Source organism: Drosophila obscura, unplaced genomic scaffold (genome assembly GCF_018151105.1).
Source record: "Drosophila obscura isolate BZ-5 IFL unplaced genomic scaffold, ASM1815110v1 contig_1, whole genome shotgun sequence".
In the NCBI taxonomy this organism is placed as follows: Eukaryota; Metazoa; Arthropoda; class Insecta; order Diptera; family Drosophilidae; genus Drosophila; species Drosophila obscura.
In genome coordinates this window covers 3,844,943-3,868,768 of record NW_024542679.1, presented here as the reverse complement: position 1 = coordinate 3,868,768, position 23,826 = coordinate 3,844,943, and the positions used below count along the sequence as shown (strand labels likewise).

The 23,826-nt window shown below is 46.4% G+C and overlaps 2 protein-coding genes across 3 annotated transcripts in view; one reads left to right on the top strand and one right to left on the bottom strand.

Annotated features, from left to right (window-relative positions):
* The window catches only part of LOC111069500 (calcium uniporter protein, mitochondrial), a 44,044-nt gene that overhangs the window by 13,074 nt on the left and 7,144 nt on the right, over positions 1-23,826 (top strand). The gene's annotated exons all lie outside the window — the stretch shown is intronic.
* LOC111069567 (protein javelin) lies at positions 488-14,605 on the bottom strand. Its single transcript, XM_022359674.2, has 7 exons — positions 14,598-14,605; positions 14,357-14,533; positions 9,117-9,640; positions 8,722-9,034; positions 2,314-6,046; positions 1,822-2,083; positions 488-1,756 (listed from the first exon to the last, which is right to left on the bottom strand). The coding sequence occupies exons 1-7, from the start codon at positions 14,603-14,605 to the stop codon at positions 801-803; spliced, it is 5,973 nt and encodes a 1,990-aa protein (XP_022215366.2). The 3' UTR covers positions 488-800.

The following is a 23,826-nucleotide window of genomic DNA, read 5'->3' as shown; positions in this document are numbered from 1 at the left end:
TCATTTAGCATTTTCACTGCCAGCTGCCAGACGGGGAATCCAAAGGAGATGGTAAAGAATCTGTGGAGAAAGCTGAAATTTCTGGGAAATCAAAGTGTACTTTTGTGCTGCCTAGTTTTGGGCGGTGATTTCAAAGGAATTTCAGTTGAAACGCAAGAACAACTGATTTCTTCATTTTCTTCTTGGAAAGAGGAATGATTGTTCTATTAATTTTCATACTTATTTAAGACATTTTCCTAACCATTTCTCTGCCAGTAAATGCTAATTTAAAATCGCCTAAAGAGGGCATAAATCTTTGATTAATTATAGATTAGTTTTGTAGAAATTAGTGGGTTTTGTGGGTGCCCGCTGCACTACACTTCACTTCACTACACTTCCCTCTTCACTCTCTATCTCCATCAAGTCATCAACTAAATGGAAATGGTAATTGTGGCTTGGGATTTGCAGGACTTTTATAGAGCCAATGCATAAAATGAATAGCGAGTAATTGCCTGACAGCTCATTAAATAAATTGCATATTTATTTTAGCATAAAATGTTTCTAATTTACAATTGAATAAATCGCAGCAGCGACATGGGAGCATTATCATTAAATAATTTATTATAGTTTTTGGACAGCTTTTGGCTTTACCTTTTAAACCTAAATTAGGGCCCAGATTCAGGCATAAATTAAGCCCTAAAATTATTACATGAAATATGAATATATTTTGGTATTATTTATAGATACTTCGATTGTCGATTTGCCCATGAAATAAGTTCCATTCGATTCGATTCGGTTTGATTGAGCATTTTTGATTCGTTTTACATTTTATCATCGAGGCTGTCGTACAGCTCTGCATCCGTTGGGGTTTTATCCTGCTGCTGCTGCTCCTGCTGCTGCTCCTGCTCCTGGGGCAGCAACACTTCCTTGCTGGGATCATAGACCTCAAATTCCTCAAACTCGATTTCATCGTACTTGCGTCGCTCGTAGATGCTTCTATCATTTGCCACATAATGCCGCACCACTGTTTTGTCCACAATCGAGGCGGCACTGCTGCTGGCATTGCTCAGGCGTCGCTCGGGGGCAACAGTCGGACTTGCCACCTGCTGTATCTGTATCTGCTGGTGTATTTCCACTGGCACAATGATTTGTGGTCTGCCACTGCCATTGATTGCTGCTGTTGTTTGTTGTTTGCTGACAACTTTTGACACTGCCACTGCCTCTTCATTTTGTGGCATTTTCTGGCCTTGTGGCAGCCACTGATTGCCTTCGAGGGTGGAGCAGGCTCTTCCCTGAAGCGTGCCTCCGACTACCGTTGGCTGCTTAACCAATGTATAGGCCAAATCCACATTTTTATTGCGGCAAACTTTGCTCACATTCAAGGCATTGGCGCTGTTGCCACGTGCCACATCGAGGCGTATGTTCATGGCCTGCGACTCGTATGTGGGATATGATATCTCATTCTCTGCCGTTGCCGCTGCCTCCGATGCTTGGTTGTGGCTGCCTCCATTAAAGTTTTCACTTTTCTGCGCCTGGACATTGATGTGATTATTGACTGTCACTGGGAGGCGTCTCGGCGGGGCAGCTGCCTCCGTTATCTGACTCTGACTCTGACCGTGGCTGTGGCTCTGACTGTTGATAGTCACAGGATCTGTGGCTGTTGCCTCGAAATGATGAACCATTTTGCGCACCACTTCGCTATCGGCCTCCGTATCGGCGCCAGCTAGCTCCAGGCGACTGCTGCAGCTATTCGATTTAACCAGCTTAAATTTGATGCCTAAAAAAGAGCGGTGGGGGTGATTATGTATCTTCCTCTCATTTAAGTTTCTGTTTAAGCCTCACCCTGATAGGAATCCTGGGACTGCTCCTCCTGCTCCACCAGGCTTTGCTTCGTCTGCAATCGATGCTCGCATCTATCGCTGGGCAGACACACGTTGCACGCCTCAATCTGACGTATGCGAGAGCGTGTGCCATTCATTTGCTGTGCGACTGCGGCGGCGGCTGCTTGTGGCAGAGGCATCTTCGATGTGGTAGCATTATCCAGGACTTTGCCGCCGTAATAAGTGACTGTTGAGCCGCATTCCCTTATCTTGGCCAGAATATCCTGCAAAAAGGGAGAGACAGAAAGGCAGAAATTTTAGTGCCTGGAACCCAACTCAAATCTAGGACATTCAAGGACATCAAAAGGCTGAAAGGCTAATGGTCCATAAAGCCACGACACACGCAAAAGTCTGACAGTAGGGAGGCCTCTGCCAGTGCCTTTTCGGGCCGCACCCAAAAAGCCCGAAAAGAGGGAGAACGGGGAATGGTGAGGGGCGGCGTCGAGCTACTTACATTGCTGACATAATAGTTCTCGCACATGTCCTGCTCCTCGGACTGCTGCTCCTCCTCCTCGTCGTAGTGGTCCTCCTCCTGCTCATCCTCGGGACAATCCACTTCGTGGCCCAAATTTTGTTCATAAATTTGACGATAGAGCGAATCATTGGCGGCACCTGCCCCACCACCCATGCACCAGGTGCGTCGCGCGGCAAACTTTGCACGGGCCTTGGCATTCGCTGCATTGCTGTTGTGCCGCCGAACGACATCCTGCACGTGGACATCCTTGCAGGCCATCACGGGCGACGACTCCTGCGGATGGCAGTCGCCGCAGGGGGAGCTCAGATCACCGCTCGAGATGCCACTCGAGAGACTGCCAGTGTCCCAGTGGCCGGCCAGCTTGGAGTTCTTGTGCTGCTGCTGCTGCTCCTGCTCATCCTCCGCCAGAAGATCCATGCCCTTGGGCTGCTCCACGCCCGACGAGGACGAGTCGCCGCCGCCGCCACCATAGCTCGTGTCTATCGTGAGATATCGATACGCCGATCCCTGGGCTCTCCTGGCGGTTTTGGGACTCAGTTGACAGGCGGATCCCCCGAACTTTTGCTGCGACTGCACGAGCAGTCCTTGCCCCGGAGTTGGCATCACATTCTGCTCGAAGAAGCGACGCACATTCCGCACGGTATCCGGATCGGGCAGCTCGTCTTCGTACAGCTCCCGATTGACCCTCACGGGCTGATAGAAGAAGTGACGCCTGGCTGCGGCACCTCCTCCGCCTCCTCCGCCCAACTGTCGTTGGCGGAGTGTGGTCCTTCGCGGCTGCGACCCCGACGCATGGATCACTCTCGGGGGCTTTGGCGGCGACGCAGCAGCAGCCACCCTCGTTGTGTGTCCGCCCACTTGCAGTGGTCGCTCGATCTTTGTCCTCACGGGCTCCACAATGACCACATTGTTGTTGCTGAGCAGCTCCTGGAAGGAGTAGTCCTGCAGATACTGGATGAGGCCATCAAACTGCGCCTCCTTCTTGTTGCGCGTTGAATGGTGCAGAATGTTGCTGCGAATCAGCTGCTGCGACTTGAGCACCTTGTAGCGAATGTGATCGAACTGTGCCCCGTCCAGATCGTCCTCCTCATCCGCGTCGGGATCGGGGGCAGCACTCACAATGGTGGCCTTCTGCGAGCCCTCGCCCAGTTCCACAATCTCAATCGAGGGGGGAGGCATCATGCTGCAGAAATCATTGCTGTGCGGCTGCTGCTGCTGCTGCGTCTGTTGCTGTTGCAAGGCCGTGGTCTTGCCACCCAACTGAAAGTGGAGAGCCGTGTGGCCCTGCTCCTGTGTAGGCTCCTCTGCTCCTTCTTTTTCCTTTTCTTGGCCTGCCGTTTCTGGTTCATTACCCGCCAACTTTTGCCAATAGCAGCGCACGGCATCCACTTTCTGTAGATATTCCGTGGCCACTGCTCCTTCCCCGCCACTGACGGTGGAGGCTATGCTTCTGGCACTGCTGCGGCGCCGCAGGCTGCCCTCGGTTGCGCCTCCATCCACAACGTGCAGGATCTGTGGTCGCGACATTTTGCCCCGACAAAAGGTCGACTCGCTATGGCCTGTGGCCAGCACTTTGATGGGTCTGGCCTTGTAGATGGGCGCCCCGCCGCTGTGCAGAATGCGGCGCTCGGGCGGCTTGCCACACGATGAGCTCTGGGAGCGGCGTACGGTGCGGGGTCGCTGTGATGAATGCTCCTCGGGAATGGCTTCCTTTTGGATGATATTGTTCTGGGCGTCGGTGACAATGATATGGAACAGGGTCTCCTCTTCCTGTTCCGCTTCCCGCTGCTGCTCCTGCTGCTCGCGTCTTCCGTCCTGGTCGTGGTCCTTGCGTTCACGGATTTCCTGGGCACGACGCTCGATTAGTTTGCTAAAGTTTGCCACCTCGATGACAGGCGCCTCCTTCGGTTTTTCCACCTGTGCAATGGACACTAGCTCTGGCTCCACCTCCTGCTGCTCGTCTTCTGTCAATGGTGGCGGAGGCGGTGGCAATGGTGGCTCCTCTTCCTCGAGCTCCTCCTGCCTTTGTGGCTCTTCTGTTGCAAGGATTTCCTTTGTTATCTTTGGCTTTTCCTGTCTTTGAGTTTCCTGCTGCTTTTCCTTTTCCCCACCTCCTCCCCCTGCTGCTGCTGCTGCTGTTGCTGCTTCCCGCTCCCTCTCGCGCTCCCTCTCCTGATGCTCCTTCTGCCTGGCCTTCTGGTGGGCCCTGCCAAAGCGTCGGATGGAATCGTAGGTCTCTGCGCGAGTCACCACCTGACCTCCCCTCTTGGAGTCCTTGCGCTGCTGCTGTCGCTGCTGATTGTAGGAAGATCTCAGCTCCTTGTCGATGCTCTCGCACACCTTGAGGCTCACTCCGATGTTGACATCCGGCAGGCTGTGGTATTGGTTCTCCTGGAGGTTGGATACCACCACAAAGGAGTCGGTGGCAGGCTGCTGCTGTTGCTGCTTCACTTGCGCCTCCTCCTGCTTGAGTTTCCTTTTCTCGACGACTGCTAGGATCTTGGGTTTGTTCTGTGGCGTGTGCTCTACCTTCAGGACCTGCGTGAAGATCTGGGCCTCAACTTTGGCGGTGGTCAGTAGGGGCTCCTCTGCTGCGCCCTTTTTGTGCTGCTTCGCCTGCGGCTCGTACACCGTGTCCTCAATGGAGATGTGCAGCAGACTGCGCGTTTCCAGTTCCCCGCTCTCGCCGCAGCTGGTGAAGGTGCGCTGCTCGAAGGACTCGCAGGACTCGCCAATCAGCGTGCAGTCGGAGCTATCCTCCGACGAGAGATACACCGAATCGTAGGCAATCAGATGCTCCCCGTGGCACCGCTTCAAGGTGCTGTCGCTGTCGCTGGCCGGGATCTCTGCAGAGGTGGGGGTGCGGCTCTCCTCTGCAGCCGTGTCGTCTCCCTCCTGATAATCCTCCTGGTCGCTGCTCTCCTCGAAGCGCGTTGTTGTCCTGGCTGTAGTCGTGAGGCTGATGATCTCGTAGCTCTCCTCCACACCGTTGGATGCTCCTCCGCTTGCTCCTCCCTGCTGCTGGTAGATCTCCTCGATGTGCGTGAGATCGTATTCCTGCTCGGAGAGCGAGGGACTGTCCGTCTGATCGTCGGAATTGCTGGTCGTTGTCTCTGGGAAGACGCTGCTCTGGCTATGCTCTGGACAGGACTCTGCCCCAGTGTCCTGCTGCAAGTGACGCTGCAGGTGGCACTGATGATGGTGATGGTTGCGCTGCTGATGCTGCTGCTGCTGCCTGCGCGACTGATAGATGCGTGGCCTCTCCTTCAGAAGATTCACTGCCGCCTGCTCTAGTGCTTCGAATTCCAAGGATGAAGGTCCCTGCTGTTGCTGTTGCTGCTGCTGCTGCTCCAAGTGATTCTGATGCAATGAATTCTTAAAGTAATCCGAATTGAGGCTCTCCAAGTCGCTCTTGTCGTTGTGCCACGGATGCAGCTGCTCGCTGAGACCCAAAGCCAAGGCGTCCAAGCGTTTCAGATTATCGTAGTATAAATCAAAGTCACGCGATTCCCCTCTTGCCAGATTTCCCCTCTTGGGATGTGTCTGCTGCTGCTGTTGCTGCTGCTGCTGCTGCTGATGCGAATCACAAGTGCCACTGTTGTTGCTGCTTCTGTGACTTTGAGTGTCATCCGCTGGTGGCGTCTCCAGTGGCTGCTCAATCGTGGAGGAGGTCGTCTGCTGCTGTTGCTGCTGCTGATGCTTGGCGTTCAATCTGTGTGGTGGGATCGAAATGGGAGGATGGGCGGTTTAATGATGCTATTGTCAAGAGTAAATCGTAAATTAAAGCCCCGTAATCTCCATCATTTGATAGCCTTGTTAGCTCCAGAAAACACACACAAATCGTAACCCCCCACCACCCCATACCAGAGGCATTCCAACACAGTCAGTCATGTGATGATTGTTCCTTCAATCAATCCATCAATGGGTGGGAACAAATCAAACAAACCAAACCAAACCAAATAGTAACCAATTGGATGAATTGACTGGTGGGGCGGGGGGACTGGCACGTCAGAAGTGACTTCTTGTTTGTCATTCAAATGCATTCACATTCCGCATTGACAGAGCGATAGTGGAGAATGGAAAAAGGAAAAGGAAGCAACTGCTGATGGAGTGATTGATGAAGTTTGACGGGTAAAACATGGGATTAGATGTGTGTCAGATGTTTGATTAGGAATTGGCATTCAAACAGAAGTTACAGAGCATCAGAAGTGTGGCAGAGATCTTTGCTAGTTTTGCCAGGTGCTTGCAGTCCCAGAGAACTTAGGCAATACAACAAAAATAAGAGGGAACAGAGCCTTGAAAGGTGGTCAAATATTTTATTAAGAATTGGAAATCACGAGACTAGCTTTGATAGCTTCTCCAATTGCTTGCTCAAGGGACTGCAATCCCACTGAAGTTGAAAAATCACAGCGAAAAGTGCGTTGAGCGTAAGGAAGCTCTGTTTTTCCATCAGTTAACTACTCGAACGCGAAAAAATGAGTATCCATTAGCCAATATCCATGTCATCCTTTGCTCCTGCATCCAACTGAAGCGGACATGACCATGCCCCCACTGTAGCCAGCTCGGTTACAGTTGCACGTTACACGTTGTTAGTGGATGGGGCAGAAAATTTACCCAGCCACTTGATGCGACGATTTGCGGCAAATTAAATAAAAAGCAAGGACCAGCGAAAGCTGCGACTGACAGCAACAGGAGAGGAGAGGCAGTAAGGAAGGAAGGATGCTTCATCTATTCCCTGCCCCAGCTGTCGTTGCCAGGATAACGTGTGTGTCTGCCACAGTCTGTGTGCCTCTGTTTGTGTGTGTGTGTGCTAATGGCATGACGAGTGGCACGATGGCTAAAAGCTTTTCCATTTCACTGCCATGCAGAGCCTGAAGGCAGTGCGGCAGGGAGGCGGGGCGGCAGCGGCAGCTGCCCAAACAATTGACAAACAAAAAACAAAAAAGTTTGCAATTATAATTAAACAAGCAACCAATGAAGAGAGAGAGAACGAGGGCTCAGCCCTGTAATAATTTTCCACAATTTCCACACACACACAAATCGCGCACTCTGTTATGCAACACGCCACTGCCACTGACACTGCGTGCTGCGTGGACTTTAAACATACGATCGCACGATGGACTTTGCAGTTGTCACAAATCAGGGCTTAGGCCAGAGAACGTTTAAGCCACAAACCGCAGAGAGCAGCAGCAACAGCAGCAGCAGCAGCCGACGGCAGCGGCACGAGAGTGCAACAATAATGACCCCGCGAAATGAAATGGTGACCCTGACCAGATGACAAAACCAATAAAACCAACAGAAATACAAACACAAAACAGCAACAAACCAACCGCAACAATTACCCCGCCGGCTGGCGGTACACACGAATTGTGAATTTAAGCCGTGACTTTTGTGTCGTGTGCGTAGGGGAGTTACGGGAGAGATACCGAGATACCTGTTGCACTTGCGGTGAGCGTAGCTCAACGACTGACAGCACATCGACTAGCAAAATCCAGTGGTCTATGGGGCGTATGCGTGACGGGCACTAGACAACATGAGTAGGGGTTTCAATGGTAGGCTAAAACTGATGTCTCTGTTTGATAAAACTAGTTGAGGCAATAAAATTTCAGTGCCCTGCCTGAAAAACCAGATTTAACTAAATTCTGATTCAATTAAGACATTTACTGGGAGGGGTTGGGCGTAGGTGGGACAAGAGCACTGGACAACAAAATATAAGAAACATTGCATTTTTGGGCTTTGGGCTTATTTGATACCCAAACATCAATAACATCAAACATCAAATAAAATAAACGCATCGAATTTTAAAGAACTTTTGCAATATTACTTTAGAAATATTCCAATTAATAGCAAAAAAAAACTATTTATAATTATACAAAATTCTAAAACGGGGAAATATTCAATACTAGAGCCCTGCTTGCATGCACAGCCGCATATACCTTTGCTGCTACTCTGTACTCAGTTCCTGCCTAAACTTAAGCCCGTGTCTCTCTCTCCTTTTGAATTCTCTTTTCACTCTTCATTTGATTTTGCTGCTATAGAGAACGAGATAGCAAAACAAATGCGTTTTTTTTCCCTCTCTGCTGCTATTTTGTTCGTGTTGTTGAGGAAGGCTAACGAAGAGATAAGCGGAACGCACAGCCCAGCCCAGCCCAGCCCGAAATCCGAAACCAATGTACATTCCAAAAGCAATTTTGCATAGTTTTGCTTCATCCGTCTCTTCCCTCCCCCACTCCCCTTTCAAATCGTGCACACCAGAACATTTCTTATCTTTTATATCTGTGTGTTTTGCTATGTTTGCGATTGACTGCACTTCCATAGAGTGTCTCCAACTTCCCAATTGCTTTGTAGGCTAGTGTCGACATCTATGTAGTTGGGTGAGTCACTTACCTCGGCGATTCACGGAAAAATCCGCGATTAACGAGCCGCGCACGCGGTATTAGCTGCGATCTACGCCTGCTGCTGTTTGCCGAACCAATTTGCAGATCACTAAATGTCTCCTCACGTATCACCGCCAAGCTGCGCGATCGCCTCAGGCTGCACGATTCGCTGCCCAATAGATCGAGCAGTGTGGCGGTAGCAGTGGCTGTCGCTGTGGCAGTGGCAGTGGCTGTGGCTGTTGTGCCACCATTTACAGGGGTGGTAATGGTGGATGCTTCTCCTACTGCTGCTGCTGCTGCCTCAAAGTCGCTGATGGGAAGCACTGCGCCAAAATATATACAATTGATTGAATTACAAACGATATGCTCGAATGGATTTAGATGCCTCTCAAGGCTGCCACTCACCCGCGTAGCTATCGCCGTGGTCTAGCGGAGCTTCCGCATCAAATCGCCAGTAGAACTCGGCTATGTCCAAGGCGTTCTCCTCCCGCTCGAGCTGCGTGTAGTCCAAAGAGCGGGCGTTCCTTAGCTGACCACCAACTGGTCCGCCTCCTCCTCCGCCGCCAAGGCCAACGCGGCACTGCGTCCAATGGGGCTGGGCGTGTGGATGATGCGAATGATGGGCGTGCTGCAGGTGATGCGGATGCGAATGGTGAACGTGTGCGTGGTGCTGCGTGTGGCGACCTAAGCCATTGCCAGCTGCTTCATGGCAGCTGGTGGCCAAATCGAGATGCGACACGGATTTGTGCGTGTGCCGCCAGCCAGCGGCAGCAGCCCGCAGTCCCTGGGGACACCTCGGATCGTGGGCGGTGGTGGTGGTGCTGCTGCTGTTGTGGTAGTGGCTGTGGCTGTGTTGGTGCACCCCGTTGGTGTCCTCTAGACGCACCCGATCCACGTAATTGTGCTGGTAGCTGTAGCTCTCCTTGCCCCTGCCGAATGCACACAAAAAGTTAATTGATTTTGTGGAAAATTATCATCAATTTTCATGGCCCATTGCCACCCGGCAATTGAATTAAGCCAGGAATGTTACGAGTGATTCAATGGCCAATAAACGTGCTGAACCCATCCGCCATCAAAAGCCAAATGCAATCATTTATTCTGCCACACACACACACACAGTGCCCCACAAAAGTCAAACACTTTTACGATTCTCAGCTAGAACAGAAAGCATTTAAGCAAGAGGACTATTTGCTTATTGCCTGTCCGCGACCCACCATCGACCCGCCATTGCTCTTTGATGGATTGCTTAGCCAACAGTCGGCAGCCAGCAGCCAACAGCCAACATCCAGACGGCATCCAACTTCTTTTTACCTGATTCTGAGAGCTGCGCGAAATGAAGCGTGTGAACTGCGCCACCTGCCACACGCGGGGCTGCAGCATACAGAGTAGTTGTGGATGGCAATATGCCATTTGCAAATACGTATGCGTCTGCCATGGATTGCCAGATTAATGGCCAGAATTATAGCTGTGGGTGTGGCTGCAGGGAGCAATGCTTCACTTTTTCGAGTTTCTACTGATTGGGGGTGCTTAAACCCCATGATTCGGGGTAAATGAGTACCAAATCTGAAATTATTTATGCTACAATTAGCAATTGAGTGTGAAAATCTATCACTTGATAGAATACTCAATTGAACATGACTAGAAATGGGTCAAAAATGTATGTCCAAGAGGATAATTTACACTCGGTACATGCAGAACCCTCATAGACTGGCACCAATTTCTAACTTCTCTATACACTATCTCCTACCCGAACACTCTGTGTGGCCTCTGTATAATCCCTGCATAATGTGTGGCACAGCAAATATTCGTAAGAGAACTTTCCAAATGCCAAATCTCCATGATTATTGGAACTTTTCCCATGGCCTTGCCACCGATTGTTGCCATGCTAATTGTCAGTGGCTTCTAGTCGACCTGATGGCATAGGCGCCACTTCAGAGCACACATTTTACCGGATGGCTGCATATTGCAGGGGCATGGGGCAGGAGCCATTACAATTGCAAATGCTGCCAACTAATGTTTAACTATGCGGCGATCCATTGGAGGATGCCGGGGCGCCATTCTGGCGGCTGGCTGCAGTTGGCTGCTGACTGGAGGCTTCTGCTCCCGCTCCCGCTCCCGCTCATGCTCCTCTGGCTACTGTTTCTATTCCTGGCCATACATCCTGCGGTGTGTGTGGCGGCGGCCTTGTCCTGAAACAAATGCTACGCTCACACATTTCTGAGCGGCGCCTGGCCACCCAGTTTATGGTTCAGCCGGCACCCAAGGAACATAAAAAATAAAGAGCCAGAGAGCACTCGTAAGCTCTGGCCTCGTTTCTGGCTTCAGGCTTTCAGTTTTAGGTACTCGACGAGGAGTACGAGTATTTCTATTGCTGTTTCCATTTCCAACTACTTTTAGGTAGCTATGTATCTGGGTGCACTTTGGGGTTAATGTGTACATACATACATATGTGTCTGCTGCTATTCTTCCACCCCACTCTGTATGTTTGTGCAACATTCTGGTGGTGTTGCGGCATTCTCTGCTTTCTGTTTCAATTAAAAGTTAATTAGGCGGAATGTCAAAAAGTCTGTGTGGCATACCGCCCAATAATTCGTTGCGTGTTTGGTTATTCCAGCGATTAAATCTGACACTTTTATTATTATTATTAATATTTTTGATGAAATGCGAAATAATTTTCTCGAACAATTTTTCCTTTAAGAACCTTCGAATTTCCACATATGTTGGGGCATGGCACAAACTTGCTAATTACATTTTTTTAAGTGCCACCGAAAATGCCATTAACATTTATTGTGGCAGCATTATTTCTTTCTTTTTTTTATAAGCTGCAACAAAAAATTTGGAAAAATTGCGTTTCTGTTTTCATGTCACGTGCTGGCCTTTTGTTTCATTTTAAAACTTAATTTTATTGTGACACGCGCCGCATTTATTTCTCACATTTTCTCAGCATCTATGCCGCGAGGCCATGCCACAAAAAACGGCACAAAAGCGATTTGCGTGCGATTTTCGTGTGATTAGCAGGCGACTTCAATCGCACAAAAAAAAAAACCAGCTTAATACTATGTATTGCTTTGGAATTCAGGCGTTAAATAAATAATCAGAGAAACCAAAAAACAAAGCTAATCAAAATGCCACAAATTATTTAGCATAAAAGCAACAAAATGAAATTATCGAAAAAAAAGTAAATACAATTTAAAGGCCTTTACAAAATATGTAAAAAAATATTCAAATAAGAGAAATTAAATAGAAACTGCAGTAAAACTAAAAATCAACATATTCGTGTTAAAATGCGAAAAACACTCGCATGACGGCCCCAAATTAATTAACACAGATATCTATTGGATGAACAGTACGAAACACCAACACACAACGAGATTTACATGAGCAGCATCAACCACAACACCCACGAATGCACAAACAACAACAACTCGAACAACAACCGCAGCTGCAGCAGCAGCAGCAGACAATCGAACAAATAACAAATAAAATATTTGCAGACAATCCAACAAACGAAGCGTACAAAAATACAGAAAAAGCAGCTAATAAAATCCATGAATAATATCATTTTCAATTGGCATTTTCACACAAGCAGCAGACAATACGTAGACGAGTGCCTACCTACACACTCGTATATTTGGAATTGCGAAAAATACGATAGAATTAATATTAAATAAAAGAACGAACCCACCGCGCAACGCAACTGGAATAATCAGAGCGTATTGTTAGAGACAGAGATCCAATGACTAGACATCTATAGATACTCGCACCTAACTGCATTACCAAATTTGTGAAACACGAAAGGCAGGCTAACCCTAGGCTGCCGCAGCTGCAGATACCCTGTCAAGTGCATCTTCATTTTTTATTTCAATTTCAATTTGGCTCAATTATTTAACTAATAACAGCTTATGGATGTGTAGATTACTTATGGAAATTAACAAGTTCTTCAACTAAAGGTTTGTCTTAATTGGAAGTCCAATGTCCAGCTCAAACAGCGGGTGGGAATGATGCAGAAAGAGAGCGAATCGTCATCGGAAAGGGAAGATCGAGCGGTCACTCAGAAAACTCAAACGTGGATTGAGTTTGAGTTTACATTCTTTGCTGCATGCCAAAACTTCTAATCTCAAACATAATACCCTTTGCAAAGGGTATGAAAAACCTGTCGAAATCAAGAGGGGCCAAAGCGATGAGAAGAACATAATGATGACAATAATAATGAGGATGGGCATGACGATGGGACGATGACTATGGCTATGTGGCGAACGACCGGCGACATTTCAAATGACATTTTCGGCTAAATTGCTGGCTGCTGCCGCAACATCCATGACTGGTGCTGCAGGCCAATCCAAGAGAAAAAGGAACTAAAGAGGGCACGATGGAGAGAGGGGGAGAGGAGTAGTGTGAGTGGAATAACGGCATAGACTGCGTTACGGACGGGCGAAATAAATGCTAAATCAATTTGCTGCTGCTGTCTCTGCTGCTGCTACTGCGGTCTGCCGCAAATTGCATTTCAGCCTTCTGCACGCGATCTGCTTCGCGCGGGCAGGGACATCGATTATGTGAAATGTTGGCTGCAGGAGCAGCCAGAGGAAGCAGCGTCCGTTGTCAATGAGCGGACAAATAAGTTTCGCAATTTGTCGCAGGATACTCAATCATCGCAAAGTGGAGGAAATGCCTGGCACTCAAAGGAAAACTCGATTACTATCAAAATTTTGAGGGTAATACTGTGAAATGAAGTACGGACTATATTAGTAGAGATTTTATAGAGAAGATTATTATTATCAAGTATAATGTAGTACAAGAAAATCCCTTTGGCCTGAATGCATTCAAATTAGGGAGCCAATTGATTAAAGCTTAATTACATATTTCAGGAAATTCGAGCAACAATCAAAGGTTTCGCTGTGAAGAAGCTTTGGTAGGATTTCCATCTGCCATAATCTGTGGGATATTGCACTCCAATTAATTGATAGTTTTCTCGATTACCTTGACGTGTATGCAATGCCTGAATGGCAAATGAAATCCTTAAATGTTTAATTCATGTAAATTAATGAGCCATTGAATGAGCCTCATTGATTCCTTGGAAGCTTTGCTAATGCCAATGCTAATGATGATAATGCTTTGGGTCTGCAGATTTCAAAATATTTACAATACTCCTACGCACACACACACACACGAGCACATATATACAATGACCGATTGATGTTTCTGTTTCTGTTGTTTGTGTGGTTTTGTGGCCCACATCTTCACTGCGGCGTCTTGGCCAAGTGCAAATACGAGTAGACATACGTCTTGGCCTCCATTTGTCGGCCCCTTCCCTTCTCCCCTTTGTAACCCACTTGGATGAATGCTTTCTATTGATGGGCGGGGCGCCTCGGCCGCCTTTTGCACAGTTTGTTGAGTTTTGTGGTTAATGCAAAATGTGTTTATTGTCCATGAAATGGCCGAAATGTGAAAAACGCGCGCGATATTTCGACGCTCTCCCACACACACTTTTCTCTCCCTCCCTCTCTCTCTCTCTCTCTCTCTCTCTCTCTGCGGCTTTTCTCGTTCGCACTTTTTATTGACTTTTCTCTCCCACACTTTTGTTTGTAGATTTTCTCTCTAAGTTTTCTCTGTGGTTTTTCTCACACACTTTTCTCTCTCTCTCTCACTTTTTTTTGCTATTATTTTCTCCTCGTACCCGCTTTGGCTTTAATTTTCTCTGGTTGTTGCCGCTTTTACGTCTCGCCGTTGACTGAAAATCCAAAAAGTTAAGCGCAAGCGCCGCTGACGCAGACTCTGAGGCAAGTGGCGACTGCGCAGCAGCAGCTCTGTCAAAGCTGACGTTGCTGGCATTTGTTTATTATTTTGTTAACCTTTTTCAGTGGCAAGTGGCACAGCCCCCGCCCTCACTCCTCCATTGTGCACCACTTTTTTGCTCTTTTTGTGTGTTATTGTTCGCTTGCTACAAACAAAAGAGTGAGTTTATGAGTAACTCTCGAGTTACAAAGTTATTTTTGTTGGTAATGTTTTTGCTATGCCGCTTATGAGGGGTTTTACATTTTTTGTGGAGATGTTGGGCATGCAGGTAGGAGACTTTTGTGATTCTATAGAGGATATAATCGGGATTTGGATGATTATTTGAGTTGATATGGCAATCCCCTGTATAAATGTGAAATATTTATCGTTTAAATATAAATTAAATCGAAATTGATCCAAGTCAAATCCCTTTTAATACATTTAAATTTTAAAATATAAGAATTGAACCTTAAAGAGTATCACTCCATCGGCGACCAATGCTGGGGGCACTTCATTCGAGTGATTATGGCCTCGCGCTGTTAATGAAAATTTCATGTTTAATCGTCATCGCAAAACGAAAAGTAATTTGGAGCTCAATTAAACAAAAACCAGTAGCAAAAACTTGGCTCATTACTACAGGGAGTATTGGAGATTGAGTGCCACAGCTGGTGGCAGTATGAAAATTGCAATTGCCGCACCATCAAAAGTGAATTTAAATCCACACGCGGCGTCTCGTGGGAGGTGAAAGGTTGTGGAAACCCTTTGGTCTGGGAGTTGATGCCCTTCGAATGACAAACGACTTTCGTGGGTTGTGAGTGGTGAGCAAAGCTCTAGAGGCCCGCAAAAACAAAACAGGGTCCGGAGAGAGAGAGAGATGTTTGTTTGCTAACAAAAAAAAAAAAACAAAAAAAACAGTACGAAAAAACATACATTTTCTTCAACTTGAAGCCCACTCGAATTTCCACACTTGAAGATGTAGGAAAACTGTTCCCCACTGCCCTCCACTGCCACTCTGGGTGCGCCATGTGGCAACGTGCTCGTGAATAATGCAAAACAAAAAGTTCCCAATGGGCAATGGGTCGACTTTTGGGCTTTGAACTCGAGTGAACTATGGAGTGATGGAGCGATGGAGCGATGGAGGAGCCATGGGTACATGGGTACACTCTCGTACACTCGTTGAACTTTTGACGTACTCGCACTTTCGCAGTGGCTGCTGCTGCTGCTGTTGCTGTGGCTCTTGTCAGGTGTTTCATCATCGGAGAGCGTTCCATAGTTGGAGTCCGTGCTGGAGTACGAGTACAGCAGCACCGGAAATGCGTTGACTCATGTTGTAATCAAAAGTCTCTCTCACTCTCTCTTTGCCGGAAGTGAGCGGAAAAAGAGGGGCTGGCTGGCTACCTTGCACCACTCAATGGCTTATTGTCGCCACACGGAGAGGCAGTGAAGCGCAGAAGAGCCGTCAAATTTGATGCAAATGCCGCCGCGTGGCCCTGTCAGTGCCACTGTTTTTGGCCCCCCCCCCTCTAAAAATGACTTTTTAATGCTGTTGTGACGTGAGTGGGGCGACGACAGCCAACATTGGGAAATGACCTGTCCAGAGCGGTTGTGACTCTCTGCTTTGCCTCTACTTTCATTTCCCCATTTTGACTGGTTTTCTGTATTGGTTGCCAGGCACGCATGGAGCTCTGGCTCTGGTTATGGCTTCGGCTTTGGCTTTTGATTGGAGCTTAGGGGGTGTTGAATGGGCTGGCTTCCTGTTTTGTCGCCTTTTGTTTTTTTGGTCTCTTTGGGGGAGGGAGGCTTTGGTTCTCTCTCTCTCTCTCTTGCTATTTTTGGGTCTCCGAATGGAATGCTCAGCCACCGTGAAACCAATGAAATAATTTTTGCTCTTTCAGCCTTTTCAGAGCACACCACACAAAAGAGTGTTTTATTTTTATTTTTATGAAATACGAATTTGGCAGAATTCTTTTTCAGCTTTTTTATACGTTTTTTTTTTTTTTGGGTGCGAAATAAGTCAACTGTGACGCCAGATTCTTTTTCGGTTATTATTTTAAAAGAGTTCATTGTGGAGAATTGCCAGAAAAAGTTATGAAATGGAGATTTTAATTGCTTGGTAATTCCATTAGGAATCGCTGAATAAAGATATGGAATACTCGTATGTGTATGCAACTTTAATTGGTGGGATGCCATAATATAGTTATAGTTTTTCTCTGTTTCCTAATGAAAGAAGTTTGATTTGCTTGGCCTTTAAGACTTTCCTCTTTAAAGTTTTCCCTCATTTAATGTTTCCCAATTCATCCCCAACTTTAGGGGCAGCATCACGTCCTGCATAAATTTATACAAACTACTCTTTTAGGGCGCTGCCGCCCCCCAGATGATCATTGGGATTGAAGAGAGCTGCCATGTGCTTGAGCTATGACCTGAAACTATCCCTTGCCCTCTCAACTCTGGGAGGGGGGGCCCCCAATGGCGCTATCAAATTAAATCCTCCAGCGGAATATTGTGCGGGGGCAGAGTCTACGGAAAACTGCGGGTCAGAGACTGAGCGCATGCTGCGCGGCACAGACCGGGGCCATGCTGCGTTGCTGCTGGAAAGCGAACCAGCAACCCACAATGCCATGCTTTTTGGCCAATTTGAAGTAGCAAATAGTTGTAGAATGGTGGCCAAAAGGGAGTGAGTAGACGATGTCTAATGCAGTTGCAACGTGCGCAGCAAGCGATTGACAGACAGTGCCCCATCTCCGGCTCCGCACGAATAGTGCTGAATATTTATAGAGCTGCAGCCAGTGATTTGCTGCCCATTGATTTATCCTCTTCTTTTACCCTCTATTTTTTCTCTTTCTTTGAAGTGTTTCCTTTTTAAGAGAAGAGGAAATCTGAAAGAGTGGAGGAGATGAGAAGCGCAAATCAAAGCAAGGCAAATATCTTCAAAGTTCATATTGAAAATGCAACGAAATGGAAAGGAGAGTTCCTTTAAATTAGAAAAAATCTTGCGCAAATTCTCGCTATACGTTTCATTTTCCTCGCTATCCGTTTTATATTTCTCTTGGGCTTGGAATCATTCTTGAAAGTTGAGCAAATCATGGCCGAGTGACACAACAAGCTCTTGAGCGACGGGAATACCCTTGCCAAGCTGCTGTCACGTTGTGAGAGGGTGGGAGGATGGGCGTGGGTGCCTCCACTGAGACATGAGGCACGTTCTGGACGAGCAGAGATGTAATGGCTGTTCGCTGTGTGCATTTTTCCCTTGGAGAAGTTTCACTCTTAGGTGATACCCTGTACGCAAAGAGTTCTGTGTATATTGTATTTGTGGAAAGGGCTTTCTGCTCCCAAAAAGTGATGTAGCCAATTTTAGTGATTTTTCTGTGCATTTGTTTGGAATTTGCAAACAGATTTACTTTTTATTTTAATGAAATGAGCCGATATTTCGGCAGATATATAAATGAAATCCTCTATGGCATCAGTTCCATCTGTTTTTGACGCATTGTAAAATTACTCTTTAGCCATCTCCCTATTAGAGGGTATCATTTTGTCAATATGCAGTCTATAAGTAGAGTTCTTGCAAATTTTGTTGTGTATTTTTCTGCCGCTTTAAAGTTGCCAAAGTCGAGAAGTGCAATAAAGATTCCTAAGCAAACGCATTTCCAGCAACAAAGAGCCTAAAGTCAGAAAAAAGAGAGAGAGAGAGAGAAATATACAGAAAGCGGGCTTAAGAATAGAGGGAGTAGGAGGGGCAAGAAAAAAACCAGAAGTAGGAGGAACAACAAGAGGAGGAGAATAAAATTCTAGGCAAGCAGAAAATAAATAAAGCATATGAATGCCTTCCATCCACCTTGCCCCACATGCTTCGCAGTCAAAGTCACTTTTTCTCTCTCTCTCTCTCTCTCTCTATGTATATAAAAGAAAACTGTGCATTGTTTTTGTGTTGTTTCCCATTTTTAGCCTTTTCTTTTTATTTATTTTTTGCTCACATTTTTGCAGAGTGGCCGAAGATATTGCAAACTTGTTTACGGTGTTTTGACACATAAACTAGACTGCATGCATAAATTTATATAAATATAATACTGGCATATCCGTAGCTATTCTTACGAATAAAAAATTGCATCTAGTTAGAAAATAGAGTCCCCAGGATGCAGCTTAGACCAAATATTGTTCCACACAGGATGTATAAATACATATATGGAAATACAAGTATGTATATACTTGAATATGTTTTTTGTAGACAACAGCATGGAAAATGCAAAACACTTCGATGGGTTGCGGGCTAATGGTTCGCATACGTGTGGTGAGTTGTGTTCCTCCCAAATAAATGCAAATATAAAAGTTGCAAATGTATGTTTACCTAAATGTCAGTCAGTCGATGGATAGACAGCCGGATAAATGAATGGATGTGCGCCCAAGGGATGTGTGTGTGTGTGGGGGGGGGGGACAGTACTCTTGCAAATTGCATCCGGCGAAGAGCTCTGGATGGAGGCTGCGTTCTGTTGGGTTGTCTGTCAATTAATCAATTGCATGTGCACTAAGGAAAATCTGACTTGGAAGATAATCAGACAGGTGAAGGAGAGGCTGGAACAAAAGCAACAAAAGATGCGAGAATATAGTGGAAGACACCAGACTTGACAGCAGACAACCAGATACCCAGAATATTAACCGCTTCGCCAGGCATTGGCCATCTCTGTGGCAAGTGTTCCAAGTGAAAGCAAAGAGAGATCAAAATGCAGCAAGGGGAAGAAATATAAAGTGTCAGAGATGCAGAGAAAGGATACGCAAGAGATGGGTAGACAAAGAGATGGGGAGCAGCCGGGCTTCTTGCTCGTTACGTTACGTTACGCCTCTTGCTTGTGTGCTATGCACCGTGTTTCCCCCCTGTCCGTCGCTTCCATAGGCTGCCTGGAAATTTTGTGTTGCCTGCTTTTAGGCGGCTGTCGCTCGCTCGTTTTGCGGAAATTGTCTCAGGTTCTGCTTTATTTTCTCACCGCAGTTTTGCCCCGCAATTGCTGTCATTTGCACACACATTCGCTGGCAATTTGTTGCCCTTCACTCATTCGACTCGTTTCGCTTCATTTGAGCCGAGATCCGGGTCCGGGTCCGTGCCGGGGGCCTGTCTCTCGTTTCGTTATTTAGCTCTCTTTTTACACTCATTGTGCAATTTAGTGTGAAATATTTATTATGCTCGTACAGTCGTCATAAACCGCAGCGGAAGGCTGGCAACGGGATGGCAAGGGGATAGGAAAAAAACGAAGGAAAAATGCAATTATTTTGTACTTATTTTTGTGTGCCACGAAGTTGTGCCACATTCTAATTGGTAAATTGTTGGCGGGCTATAGACAGTATTTTCGCCCTCTCTTTCACGCTTTCAGGATTTTCCTTTATTTTAAGCCTTACAATAATTAAATTTGGAAATACAGAAAAGTTGTTTGCTGTCGATTTTCCATGGCTGCATTTGTTGCTTTATTTTTGGGCAGTTTTTCGCATGCCCCAAATGTGCTTGAAACTTTTTTAATGAACACTGAAGGTTCGTTAAAAGTTTACAGCCTAAAAGTATGCAATGCCATTCGATGGCACTCTCCAAGCATCGAATCAAATCGAATTTTTGCTTAGAATACCCTTTATGTGTCGTAACAGCATTTTGCTAACAATCTATTTCCACTTTTTACTTTATTTTCAGGTAAGTTGCGAACGAAAAACTAAAGGGAAAACATGCACAGTCAAGAGAAGTAAAACCATACACACACATACACATGCCTTCACGTAGTGCTGACACCTTTACATAAATACCACACCAATACCAATATATATATGAATCAGTCATCCACACCTACACACACCCACGGCCATGCCCTTAGATATCTTTTTTATATATGTATGGCATATAGACATTTCAATAAAAATGCACAGCTACAACGTTTGAACGTGACCAAATGCCATCACCATCAACATCATCATCATCCATGAGAACGGAGAACGGTGGATGGATGGATGGTTGGTAATCATTTGAGCTTATGCCACGCCTCGCCTCCTCCTCTTTGTCCCCCATATCTCCGTGTCTCAGTTGTGTGCCTATACATACATATATCTGCCCCTCTGTGAATGTTGTGCATAAATCGATTTGTTTGTATCGTCCAGTGGCCAAAAAATTGTCATCCAATCGCTGTTGTATCTCGTGAAACATCTTTATGTATCACTTCCGGTACAGTTCCCTCCTGGCTGTTGGGGCCGAGCCATTTTACCGCCTCGACTTGCTAACGTCCCGTACACACACACTCTATATGCAAATGATGCCGTATATTTCCCTCTCTCCTCTCTCTCTTTCCCTGTGGGAGTGCTTGCAGGCAACGGAGAAAAAGCGGCACAGGAAAATGTACAGCCAGAGAACAATTCAATTTTTGGGACATGCTTCAGGGATAGCTTGTGTGTGGGGAGTTGATTGTGTAGGGGGAGTGGGGGCACAAATTTTGGCCAGGTTAGCTGCCACATTTTCCACACATATTTCAAGGATTCCCCCAAAGCGAGGTGTGCCTTAAAACTACGGATGGTGTTGCAGCAGCAGCAACCAGCTAACAACCAACTAATTATGGAGACATTCTAGAGCAAAATTCTAGACACTTAATTGAAAATGCTTGAAAGGGAATGCGCCTCTCAGTATACATTGGAAAATGTTTGTGGCACTCTACAAACCCAGACAGAATCAGCAACCCGGCCCCGTCATGCCACCCATCGATGGTGTCGCAGCACATTGGAATTCGAGCTGCTGCTCCCATTGGGCTGTAGGCCCCGGACCACGCCCTGGCCATCTATGCCACGATTTATACATCTCATGTAGGCGACGGTACGATGGCCATTTTTAATTGCCGCCTTTTCCGGTTCGTCCTCTTACGGCCGGCCTCAATTTTCAGTGGCTCGCTGGCTTTGCCATTTAATTAATTGCCAGATACCAAATCCCTCCTGTTTTCCCAGCCCTTCCACTCAGTTAGCCTTCAGTTCTCTCTCTCTCTCTTTAAGTCTCTTTTTCTCAATGTCCTCCAGTTCTCTGCCCCCTTTGACTGCTTTGCTGCCAATTAACTTTGCAAATCAATTCGATTTTGAGCCCTTACTTAAGGATTGTTCGTCTTTCTACGCGTAATTATGGTTGCATAAAATCCCAAGAAAATCCCGGGAAAGAACATTCAATTCTTTTTCTTTTCTTTTGGCAAACAGAAAGTTTATTTTCATTCAAAGCAATACCAGTTCGAGCTAAATTGGAATTTTAAAGGATTTATTCTGGCGTGGAAAATGTAATCTATTTTATGGGTGAAAATTCCTTACAGTTCATTAAGTAGCACAAGAAATTTAGAAGAAAATGCTTTGGTTTTTTGGTCAACTATTTGTCAAAGTCATAAAGTAAAGCCCAACCACATGCCACATACCACATGCCACAAATATCGATGTTCTGATTAAGGCGACAGCCTGCAAGAGGAGACAGATGGTGGTGGCAGAAGGCAGCAGCCTCATATGCCCGACACTTTTATGGCTTTCCCCTCAAACACACACACAAACACAGGATACTTTATTAGCCCACAACTCTCTTTCTCTCTCCCCTTGTCTCCCTCTCTCTCTCTCTCCAGAGACTTGACCCACAATTCAGGGGAGGGGGGAGGGCTTCCACTTACCGCTTTTCCCGCTGGCGGGACGATGATGATGTTTGTGACGTTCGAAAATATCCGTTGCCCATCGTGCCGCCATAGCAGAGGCTGTGACTCTGTCCGGAGCCTATTTTGACGTGCAAAATGTGCCGGGACGGACTCCTTGCCAAATAAAAATTGCTCAAATATTTGGTCCTGTCCGGGGTCTGCTTCTCCTTCTAGAGAACTGGGTTCCTTCTGTGCGTGCTGCAAGGGAACGGATAAAGTAGTGTTTGGCTTGACATTTAATTTGCAAAAAGTTTGTGCAATTAATTTAACTTCTGAGCCCCCTCAGAGGCATATGGCGAGGGCGTCATCTGTATAATGAGTGAGGCAAGTGGCAAGGAGAGAGGAGCACCCTTGAGGAGGACGCGGAACGACGCGGTCCGCCCGCTGAGAATGTGAGCCGCAGACAGACACGTCACTTGTAGTGTCGTCTCCCACTCGACAGAGCCTCAATGTCCTTGTTGTCGCCCATGTGAAGTGCTTAAAGAGTTTACCCAGGCATGCGAGGCTGTGCTCTTGTTTTCCTCTTGTTTTCCCAAAGGGCCAGAGGATTACACATGGAGTGCAGGCGCCAGGGGGTGGGAGTGGCAGGGAAAATACAATTTCCGCTCTGTGCGTCCAGAGTCCAAGGTGAGACGAGTGAGCCACATAGATGGGATCCCTCAAGGTTCAGTGGTTCAGCGTTTGCAGTGGCTTGCTGTTTATGCCCCAAAGGAAGCCGCACATCAAAGGAAGACAGTTTATTAAGAGAATATTGTTTTTAGAAACCACTAAATTATGCTTAAAAGATTGAGTATCCGCTGAGATTTTGATGGGTAACAAAAATCGAGACATAAGAAATGCATTATGTACTTGTATGTATGTACGTTGTATCCTTTCTTTATTATATACTCGTAGTATTCCATGACCCCGTTTAGGCCTGTACTTTCCGATCATTTCAATTTTTAATGGAATACTAAAAGAAAATTTATTTTTTTTTTTGGTCGGTATTGGGCATAATATTTCCTATAAGAGTGTACGAGTGTATGCGTTTGTTGCCATCGAACGTCCTATTCTACTCTGCGGATGTGTCTGTGCCTCTGCTGCAGTGCACTCGACGGAAAAAATTGCGTTAGAGATGGTCTTTAGGTACTCGCTATTGGATGTACCCTGGCATTTTGATGAGCAGTAAAAAGTTATGGTTGGATACTTAAGCCCAGAAATCTGTTTGCTAATTTAATACTCAGGCAGATGGCACTGGAAATCGAATTATGGCTGTGCGGTTTATAAAAGACATTGCAAAATAGTGAGGATTTCCTCATTTACATATGTATGTTTTATTCGAATAGAAAAAAACTATATATTTTTAAATTATTCTCACGAATCACTTTAATTTCGAATGCTTCGATGGAAGCTGTATGACATAAACATTAATTTTTGATCAAAAAAGAAAGTTCTGTTCCAAGTTTAGAAAGTGGTAGGTAGAATAGTATTCCTGGAATTTCCTATGGGACTACAGCGCTATAAGAACCTCCTGAAAACCATAATACCCTTCACAGCGAAGGATGAAAAACAGAAGAGCGAAAATTCGTTGCCTATTTTTGTGCGGCAAGTCAGGCGCACTCGACGAAGCTGCATTTGAAGTTGCCTTCTGTTCCATCCAGCCCCGTCCATTATTGTGTGCGAAAAGCAGGGGC